The 10,996-nt window shown below is 49.8% G+C and overlaps 1 protein-coding gene across 2 annotated transcripts in view; it reads right to left on the reverse strand.

Moving 5' to 3' along the window:
• BMPER (BMP binding endothelial regulator) overlaps positions 1 to 6,194 on the reverse strand; it is a 206,359-nt gene extending 200,165 nt beyond the window's left edge. The window contains exons 1-2 of one of the 2 annotated variants that reach the window (XM_036327350.1): positions 6,065 to 6,194; positions 4,817 to 4,902 (exon numbers count right to left, since the gene is read on the reverse strand). In XM_036327350.1, the coding sequence (XP_036183243.1) occupies positions 4,817 to 4,831 (15 nt within the window). In that variant the 5' untranslated portion in view covers positions 4,832 to 4,902; positions 6,065 to 6,194. Of the gene's footprint in view, positions 1 to 4,816; positions 4,903 to 5,925 lie in introns of both variants that reach the window. The other variant, XM_036327349.1, reaches the window with a different exon arrangement.
• Between the last annotated feature and the right edge of the window lie 4,802 nt (positions 6,195 to 10,996).

Here is a 10,996-nt window from a genome sequence, read left to right on the forward strand (position 1 = left end):
CACAACACTTTCTATGGAAGGAAGGAAGGAAGGAAGGAAGGAAGGAAGGAGGAAGGGAGGGAGGGAGGGAGGGAGGGAGGGAGGGAGGAAGGAGAGGAATCCTGATCACTTCCTTAGTGAGAATGCAAAGTCTAAAAATGACACAAAGCAATTTTCGAAAAATTACTGCAACCTATGTATATGTGCATATATTAAGTGCTGTATCTTTCTGAACACATCTGGATTCCTTTATCTCTCTAGCTCTCTCTCTCTCTCTCTCTCTCTTCCTCTCTCCCTATCTGCACCCCAACTCCTTTCCCCCTCTCTCTCACACACACGTGCACACTCACACGAATTGAATCCTGATGCAATGTTATCTCTCTCATTCCCAAACATGTGCCTAACACTTGTTCAGATAATAGATATCTTTTCTCTAGCCAGTTAATTTGAACAATAAAAATACATGAGGATTTTATAGAGATAAGGCCCCCAAGAGAACCCAAGATGCTGGTAGCTACTTGTTCGGTGATGGAAGACTTCTGTGATTAAGAAGTGGAAGACAGGAGACAAAGTCTCCTCTGTTTTCACCACTTGCTGGGCTCCAAGGGAGGCGGGGGGCGGGGGGGGGGGGGGGGGGGGGGGGGTGTGTGACACCAAATTTCACGTTGCTTTTCATGGGCAGAAGGTCCACTTCGGCATGGCACCATTGGATTTAAAAGAGGGAATTTAAACCTCGGAATAATGTTTTTCGCTGAACAAAATGTCTGCCAAACTAAGCTCTCTGGCTGACTTCTGGTTTTCGGAGTCCCGGCCTCCGAAGCTGTGTCTGGTTTCCAGGACTGGGCCGAAGGCACCGGCTTGGGCCACGCCCTCTCTGCTCCCATTAGGAAAAGGGGTGAGAAGTCGGAGGACCCCACATCTCAGGGCCACTGGGTGGCTTTGGGGACGCCCGAAAGAGCCAGACAATTGCTTTACACTCCTGATCTGGATGCGGCTGGCTCCTGTGGGCTGGGCCTCAGGGACAGCACTGATGTGCTTCCCCAGACATCATGGGAAAATAATTCTAGCAAGAATGGGGCAAAGAAACTCACACACACCAGCAGTGAGTCTGGGCCCGCCTTTCTGCGCCTCTTACAAGACCATTTTCTAAGGCGGTGAGCAGCCCTGCTTTGCTTCCTAACTAAACAATGGAACACTTTGCAGCTTTCACCTAAACTGCCTCCCGCTCCCCCAGATTTCAGGCCAGGGGCCCGACTTCTCACCTTCCCCCTGGAACAGAGGCACCCAAGCTTTTTGTCCCACACGCTTTACAGCGATAGCCATCACCAGCTAACAAACAGATTATTCTTGGCCCCCGGCTGGTTCTGGCAAGATGCTGGGGGCCATGCAGGCGAGGCTAAACGAGACCTTCTTCTCCGGTTCTGCTCGCCGGGGCCACTGCCCTCGCTGTCATCCTCAGAATTCCCACAGAAATGAGCTCATTCCGCCTCTGAAACATTTCGGAGCTTAAAAGTTTAAATCAGGCCAAGTTGATTTTGTGGGGTTTTTCAAGCTTTTAAAGCGTAATTATATGCAGGACTTTGTGCCACCTATTTCCTCCCAACTGTAACATTTTACGTCTTTTTTAAGCATACGTTGAGGTTAGCTTTTTTTTTTTTTAATACATGTTATGAAATAAGATATGAGCTTATGTTCAGTCTTAGGTGCCTTTCTGCCAAAAGGCTGGACCAACACAAACTAAATATGACTATTTTCTTTATCCAAAGTACAGTTTTGACTATTACATACCCTCTTAACATACGTACACAAAACCAGCTCACAACCAGAACTCCCCACAGGTCAGCCGACCTCCTAACGAGACTTTCCTTTCATCTAATCTGATTAACAAATGTTAGCTAAGCGGGCTCCTGAGAGACTCCAAAGAAAAAAACAAAATAACTCAAAGCAACGCCAAGTAGTAAAGTAAGTGGACGGTCTTTCCACTTTCTCCTCGCTTTTCCACGTGTCCACTCAGCAAAGAGCCTGTTTCACTTGCTAGTAGGCATGTGCCTTGGAACAGTGGTTCTCACCCTTCTGGCCCTTTAAATACAGTTCCTGTATGTTGTGACCCAACCATAAAATTATTTTCGTTGCTACTTCATAACTGTAATGTTGCTACTGTTATGATTCGTAATGTAAATATCTGATACGCAGGATGGTCTTAGGCGACCCCTGTGAAAGGGCCGTTGGACTTCTAAAGGGGTCGCGACCCACAGGTTGAGAACTGCTGCCTTGGAGGCAGAGGAAAACAATGAGTTCCAGCTCCGATATTTGCTAAAATATGCCTTTAACTCCGCTGACCTCAGTTTCCTCATCTGTAAAATGGGGGTAAAGGCTCTCGACAGATTTTTCGGAGGATTCAGTGAAATAATGCAGATGTAGATAAGCGCCACAAATAAAGTGGCTCATAAATATTAGCTGCTACCGCTAATATTATCCATCTGTGAAATATATCAAAACCCTAAGTATCAAAATGCTAAGCAGCCTCATGGCAGTGGGGACCACTCCGGCATCCATGGGCTGCAGTGGAAAGTTACAAGAGCATATACAAATAGAGATCTGGTCATCCATCTATTCTTACTCAATATTTTTGAAATATATTTTTATTGATGTCAGAGAGGAAGGGAGAGGGAGAGAGAAAGAGAAACATCAATAATGAGAGAGCATCATCGATCAGCTGCCTCCTGCATGTCCCCCACTGAAGATCGAGCCTGCAAACCCGGGCATGTGCCCTGACTGGGAATCAAACCAAGACCTCCTGGTTCATAGGTCGATGCTCAACCACAGAGCCACGCCAACCGGCTATTCTTACTCCATTTTATCAAGTCATTACAAATGTTTAGGAAGCAATAATGACTATGATAACTTGGGGTCCAGGACCCCAAACCCATGCACGGGCCACAGAGCACGTGACTAAGCCTTTGCTAGGGAGAGGCTCCGAGACATCTTCTGAATAACTTGAGTTGGGGCGCCAGAGTTCCCCCTGAGCACATTTCAAAAGGACTCCACCAAGGCAGATACCTCTGAATGTTACTTCAAGACATACATAGACCTGCTATCCTTCTAAGCTTAATCAATACTTTTCTGAAATATACATGATTTTCACTGGATTACCAGCAGATGCATTTTTTTTTCTCTCTTCTGAGTCACTCCTTACTCTCAAAGGGCAGGATTGTAGCCCTGATCGGATGATCAGTAAGGCCGCACTTTGAGAGAAAGAACTTCTTCCCGCCAGGGTGTGGTCCCAAGAAGGGGAACGCTCTGTGGGAAATTTTTCATAATGGAATTTGGGAACCTTGTGCAAAACCCAAGCGGCCCATTTACACTTTAAGCACAGTAATATCGGGGAGGAGAAAAACAATATTTTCACATGTGCTTGGCGCTCCTAGCACATTTACATGTTCGTCGGGGTAATTTCCTATAAAGAGATTAAGATAAAATAATTCACTCACGATATCAAGATAAGTGAAAATGAAAGGAAAGTCATATCCCCCCCCCCCCCCCACACACACACACACACTGCATTTGTAAATATATAACTGCGTCAAAATTCAAATGCAGAGCTTCTTTTCAACAGGTCATTTAGTGAAAGATCATGAAGGGCAGCTCACAAACACAAAATCTGAAGAGCCTGCCTCTCGGAGCCCTTTCCTATCAAGGCAGCAATGTTTCTCTTCCCGGCCGGGGAAAGGCATGGTCACCTCTGATTCTGCTGGTTCCCTTCGTGAGCAGAACCTGATCATCATTTGATCCAGGCACGCACCTTCACCCACTTATCATTTCGCAACATTGACCTCATCTCTCGTCATGAAAAAGTTTGGGTGGTTTAAACCCAGATGGCTTGGCTCCCACCTACACAGAGAAGAACCCCTTCGCCAGTTCCCTGCAGAACGCTGATCTGATCACAAACCTTCACCTCTCTCTTTGCAGTTTCGCACTGCCGCCTTCATGCATTTCCAACACGGTTTTGTGGTGTGTAGCTTTTCATCCAGGCTTGCCAAGAGTGATTGGCAGGTAACACTCCCTTAGACAAAAACGCTGCTCTTTGTGAGTCTACATTTCATCTCAGAGATTCTTATTCCTATAACTTAATCTCCCCCATGTGGTTACTTACTAGTTCTTATCATTAACTATTAAGCTAAAATAAATTGAAACAAATTCTTTTTTTTTTTTTAAATCTACTGCCACTGCCAGGGTTAACGAAGAAGCTGACAGCCAAGTGTCATTCTCTATTAAGAACCGAATGTCCTTCCTGACTCATGTTTCCAAATCCAAAATATCAGGACGGTTTTTTGAGAGTTTAGGCTCTAACAGGCCAAGAAATCCCAGGTTACATCTTGTCCTCACGTTTGCCTTTTGTAACTGTCACTTCTCTTTCCCCTTGTCACGCACCTTATCACTGGTAAGATACCTACATGTTATCTCGCCATTTTCACACTGAGCTCAGATGACAGAATCAAGGCAGCAAGTTTGATGGCGCCTGCAATTTGATGGCAACGGCCATTCCTGGGAGCAGACAGTGCAGATGGCAATTGTCACCGAGACAATGCCATACAAAGTCCATCCTTAAAGTTACTTCTGTAAAGATGAGGTCAAAGAGAATTCCCAGACAGATGACATAGAAATTGCCAAAGTCCATAAAACTCAGAAATTCAACTGAACTCCATTCTCCAGCTATGCGCAGTTTTGTAATGACCAAAAACCATGTTTAAGATCTGGTTATATAATTACATTGAATGGGTTCCCTGGTCAGAGGGAGCAATTGGCTGGCTTCCCATGACCTGCCCTCCCTACTTACCAAGCAGACGCACATTATACAGGGGTTGTCTGTGATAAACGGGATCTGCAGGACTTCACCTTCATTTTCACATTTTGCAACAGAACCTGAAATGAAGAGAAAAAAAATTATTTTAAACTTAGCTTATTGGCATTATTACAAAATTTAAAATTTTTACATTAATGCTTTTTGAAATGACTACCCAAATTTCAGAAATTCCTAATGAGTTTTAAATGATCAAACTCACCAGAAATAAATATAATTCCACCCCTCTTAAAAAAAAAATCTATCCTAAATAGTTTTATTTGAACAGGTTTTTTTGTTTTTTTAAAGGACTGTAGTCATAGGGATTAAGCACAATTCATGGGATCTTTAATAATACTCCTCCTTTACGCAGGCATTTCAACTGAACACACACCCCCATGTGACAAATAAATTCAAATTGGCCATTCGGGCAGATTTTAAATTTGAACAACATTCAGGACCGCGTCAATGAAAAGGCCTTTCTATGAATCTGCTTCTTATTGTCTTGATTTGAAATCACATCATCTTTCCTCTTCTCTTAGAAATTGACTCAATATTTTCTTTTCTGCACCAGGTGTCAGTAAAGTATGTCCTTCAGAATAGCAGTTGAGGCCCTCACCTGCCGGGAAGCATGTAATTACTATATCCCGCTATTATTACCCTTTTAAAATAGGGTCGTTTCTCTAAATTCAAGGTCTGAAGAGCGGGTGCTGTAAAAAGCACTCCTAACACGAGATATACTGGAACCTTAGAGGGTCAGAAAGAAGGTTGTGTGAAAGACGGTGCGCACTTTTCCTTACTTGTACCGGGGCGAGTAGGTCAAAATAAGGGTTGAGGGGGATATTAAAAACAAATCAAGGGGTTTCTTCCATTCAGATGGAAGAATTTCTATCACTCTATTGATGTCAGCATCCTCTCCGCCCTTAACCTACTCACTGCCTCCCACCCCTTAACCCCGCGGGCTTCGCTTCATCCCCACCAGCCAGAGAGGGGCAGGCGCTTAGGTGCTCGCTCCGAACCCTCCCATCCCCGGGCGCGCCAGCGCCTCCTCTCCCAGGTACCCAGCCGGCGCCCTGGAGGCCGGTCCCTCCAGCCCCCTCCCCTACCTGTCAAGAAGGAGGAAGCCAGAGACATGGGGACCCCCGAGCAATTGAGCAGCAGCAAGACGCAGCAGGTAATCCCGGGCGAGCGCCGGCGGGGACGCTCAGCCAGAGCCCTGACGGCGGAGAACCAGAGCATCGTCACCTGGAGGGAATCCCGGCGACTGCAGGTCCCGTGCCGCCGCCTCGGCTCCGCCACCACCGCTCGCGATCAGAAAGGGCTCTCAGCGGGCGAGTCGGGAGACAGTCCGAGAAGGAGGGAGGCGGGCGCCCGGGAGCAGGGGGGGGGGCGGGGAGGGCGGAGAGGCAGGGGGGACGGGAGGGGGGGCGGGGGAGGCGGGAGAGGGAGGCGAGGGGTGGGGTGGGGGGCGCCCGGGAGGAGGGGTCCTGCGGCCAGGCTCCTCCAATGCGGCTTTTTTTAGGGAGTTGCTCCCGAAGCGTAGTCGTCGGCCTCCTCGCCAGATAGGGGGCCGGGAGGAGGGGGTGTCGGAGCGGCCGGAGATAGGCGGACGGGACTGGCAGCGCTGCCCGCTGCGCACCGCGCTCCGCGCCGCCAGGGCTGCAGCCACTGCCCAGGCGCCGCCGCCGCGTCCTCCGCTGCAGCCTCCCACCTCCGGCCGCCTCGCCGCTCTCCGCCCGCCGGCGCGCACGCTCGCTCCCGCGCCGAAGCCTGGGCGCACCGGGAGCCGCCGGGACCCGCTGGGGGCGCCCGGGCGCCGGAGCCCCGCGCCCGACCCGTCCCCGCGGGGCGCCCTGGCTCCCGTGTCCCTCGAGGGAGGCCACCGGCCGCGGAGTGCAGATGTGAGCGGGGCAGGCGTGTCTCCGCCGCCCCACGCACTCGGTGCCTCCTCCCTTTACCCAGGGAACCCTCCCCTAACGGGGATGCCGCGCCACCCCTGCTCACGCCGGGGTGCCCCAGTTCTAACAGGGGAGCAGAAAGTGGGGTTCAGGGGTGCCATGCCACCCCTGCTCGCTCCCAGGTGCCCCAGCTTTGGGAAGGAGCGACAAACGGGGCGCAGCGGCGTGGGGGAGGCGCAACTTTTCACTTTCCGCTCTGCTTCCCTCTGGCGGGGGTGCGACGGCGGACTCGCGGGCTGGGCGGACGGAGGGGTCGAGATCCGCGCCCTGAGCTCGCGTGTCTGCGCGTCCCGACACCACGGGGGGCAGAGGCAGAAACGACACCACACGCCCGGACGGTTAAAATGCGCGGAGGCGAGTGCTCTTCAGCCCCGAAAAAAGAGAACAGTGGCTCCGAGACTCCTCCCTTCCAACCTCGGGCGGGCCCGGCGGGGAGATGCCCTTTGACTAACCATTCATTCACCCGCGAAAAGGGAGGGACTCGCCCGGCGGCTGGGAGTCCTGTCGCCGCCGCGGCCCCGGCTGCGCCCTAGTCGCCTCGCAGCCGCGGGTGTCGGGGTGTCGGCCCCCAAGCCCTGCGCGTCCTCCCGGCCGGATCTCGGCCTCCCGCCCAAGCCCAGGCGCCCTCGGCTCAAAGGGGGGTGCAGCAGAGGAAGGAAGGATTTTTGTAACCAAATTATGACGGTGCGGTGGGAATCAGGGGGTGCTTGGGAAGTGTGGGGCCTCATGGTCAGTGGTCCTCGGAGCTGACCGTGGTTCGCCGGCGTCCTCTCCCCAAGAGTGGAGACTGGGACCCGCACGCCATCCTCCCGGGTCGGCCTGGGCGGATCCCCGGGGCTGTCCCTGGCTCGCCCAGCGCTTTTCTCAGCGGAATGCGCGCACCTAGGAGTCTCCCAGCAGAGCGGGCTGTCTGCATTCCCAGAGACTGTGCCTTTGAAAATAAATTAGTTTGTTTGCTGACACATTTAGTCTAGTTTCATCTTAACCCCTCCCTGCTTCGGGGGAGGGGACGGTGGTGTTTATTTGTTTTCGTTTTTTTCGAGTGGTTTGGAGGTTTCACTTAATTAATGCAGCATTGCCAACATCCCGGCACGCCAAGGAGCTCACAGGAGCGCATTGCTCTGACGTGGGAAAAGCAAGAGACGGGAAGGCTGTCATTAGCTTGGCATGCTCCATTTCCTTCTCAAAACAGATTTTTAGGGTAAAACTTAAATTAAAAGAGATGAAAGATGATGTGTGGTTGGGTTCGCGCCCCCCCCCCCTTCAAATAACAACCATGGCCAGGCAGCTTCTTGAAAATCAGAGTGTGCTTCATGTGTTTACTAATCATAAAGAAAGAGAACGTGCAAAAAAAAAAAAGAGAGAGAAAGAAAAACAAAAGAAAAAAACAGCCTTCCAATCTATAGTGACTGCCAAAAAAATATAATCAGAACTTATCACTACAGATAAGTACCATCAATTGAAAACACTATCTCCTCCATCTACAAAGATTCCCCCTGCAGGTTTTTTCAGATAAGGGTGTTAATGGCGACTTCAGGAAATGGAATAGTGGGGCGGCTGGGCGGCCTTGGATTCAGCAGTAGATTGGAATTAGAACACCTTATGGACTCGCGGGACCTGGGAAGAGCTCCGGGTGACTTATTCTGATAGGCCTCCCCTGGCACCGGTCACACAGCCTCCAGGTTTCGCATGACCACGTCCTTCATGAGGAACCTCGGTGTGTGTGGCACTTCTCTACCCAGGAGCCTGGTGTTTGGGGGTGCTCTCCCTGAAGGTACAAATCCCCAAGCCATCTGGAAAACCCTTCGTGGATGATGTACAGAAGCCTTAGGCAAACGCTTCCTATTTGTCTGTCTTCCTATTTGTTCTCATCAGCTGCCACCAGTGATCTCGCTTGCTGTCTTCTCAGCAAATGGGCCCACCTTGTGAAAGAGCATCCTTCTCCCCAAACGGCTGATCAGAACGCGTCTGAGTGCACCCACTGCCGCCGCCGCCGCCACCACCCTCCAAGGGACTGGTCTACAGCTGCCCGGGTCTACAGCTGCCTGCTGGTCTCTGCCTACACAAGACTGAGATACGCTGGGGTCAGAAAAGAACCAGAAGACCAAGCAGGCCTCTAGGAAAGGCACATAGATCTACTTTCACTTTTAAAATACATAGCGGCGCTATCCAAATCCAAAATGCTCTTGCCAGAAATCAAACAGGGAATGACGTGTGTTTGGCTCTCTGTTTATGACACTTTTCAAAGGGATGGAGGTCATGGGTCCATAAGACCATGTGTAACTCAGGGCCTGCCCCGTCTCAGGCAAAGCGCTGCCTTCTCCTCTTTAAGGTGAAGTATAGAACCGAACCAGAGTCAACGGGAGCCAGGCCTACACAGGCAGGAGAAATTCTCTCCAGCTCCTTGCAAAGCTCTGGCTGGTGCTTACTCTGCACTGAAAAATCCAACTATGTATAGAACTTAGTAACGTGGATTCCAAGTTACTTCAAGAGAAGCTACATCAACCCATTTTCTTATAACAGAAGTGAATAGACCCTTCCCAAAGGCGCCCTGGCAAAGGAACTGCAGTACCAACCCCGAGGAGGGCCCACAGTCTTCCACAACACGCCAGGGCTTTACCTCACAAAGGACGCCAGGCCAGGCGCTGTAGACCTGATAAGGGAAGGTGCTACCCAGGAGCTCACAGTCTGGTAAGGACACACAGCAAGTTTGTAAATGAATGCGGTGCAAGGTAGGGAATGAATGTAAGAGGAAGAGGTAGCATACCTGCCTTGGAAGCTTAAAGAGAGGTGAGATTAAGTTCTGGGAGAAGGTGGCTCCAGAGCTGAGCCTTGAAGAAGGTGGGGGGAGGGGGAGACTTTCACTGTGGAGAGGGCAGTCCGGGAACCTCAGAGAGCTAGCACAGCAGGAAACACGGGGTTTGTAAAGAGAAGGGGGCAGTCCTTCTCTGGCGCTCTGTAGGCTGAGCTGAAGCTGGGGGAAGGCGAAGATAATGAGGAATGCATAAAGAGCGCCTGAAGGATCCACCCCACCCCACCCCTGAGCAACAGGAAGTTGACCAAGGAGTAAGTTCCTAATTCTTTGAAACAACCAGGCTACCTTTTTTTAGAATGGAAATCGTTCCTGTGGGTGTATTCAGCAATGTGCACATTGAGTCATTGTTAATCCCAACATGGAGGGCACTGTTTCCATGAGTTCCACTGACTTCTGGCCAACGGGGTGGAAATGGCAGGGGATCTGAAGGAGGAAGTACTCTTTCTTCTCTTCCTCCTTTCTGATGGCTGGAATGTGGGCATAAATAATGCAGCAACCACCTTGACTCATCAAAAGACCTTGAGAGGAAAGCTTCAGGGATGGGGCACTACAAGGAAAGAGAAGATTAGACTCTGATACCAGTCTAGGCAACATGAGCCCTGGGCTGACTCTCTCCGACCTTCCTGACTTTGAAGGAAAAGTAGCACCTATCTTATAGCCGTTCTTTGTTGACCATGTTACTTCCAAATAAATCTTCTGAAATATTTAGCACCAAAGAATAAGTACCCAATAAAAAGCTAAATATAGTCATTAATGTACTTATTAATTAAAGATGGAAGCACCTTCAGAGCCAAAGACCACAGATCTGTGGTCCCCATTTACATGTGTTTAATGAGCTTTAGGAGATTTAGGGGAGCTTATAATATTCTTTCCTTAAAAAAGAACTTGCCCTAACTGGTTTGACTCAGTGGATAGAGCTTTGGCCTGCGGACTGAAGGGTCCCAGGTTTGATTCTGGTCAAGGGCATGTACCTTGGTTGCCGGCACATCCCCAGTAGGAGGTGTGCAGGAGGCAACTGATGGATGTTTCTCTCATTGATGTTTCTAACTCTCTATCCCTCTCCCTTCCTCTCTGTAAAAAAAATCAATAAAGTATACTCTTTTTAAAAAAGAACTTTGAAATATGTGTATACCATGTTCATGGGTACATTATTCACAATAGCCAAAAAGGTAGAAGCACTCTAGTGTTCATGCAATGGAATGGTAGTCAGCCTTTAAAATGGAAATTCTGGCATGTGTTACAACATGGATGAGCCTTGAGGACATTATGCTAAGTGAAATAAGCCAGCCACAAAAAGACAAATATTGTACAGTTCCACTTATGAGGTACTTAAGCCCGTCCAATTCATTGAGATGGAAAGTAGAATGGTGTTCTGACAGCTGGGGGGAGAGGAAGTGGGGAATT

The sequence above is a fragment of the Myotis myotis genome, unplaced genomic scaffold (genome assembly GCF_014108235.1).
Source record: "Myotis myotis isolate mMyoMyo1 unplaced genomic scaffold, mMyoMyo1.p scaffold_m19_p_11, whole genome shotgun sequence".
In the NCBI taxonomy this organism is placed as follows: Eukaryota; Metazoa; Chordata; class Mammalia; order Chiroptera; family Vespertilionidae; genus Myotis; species Myotis myotis.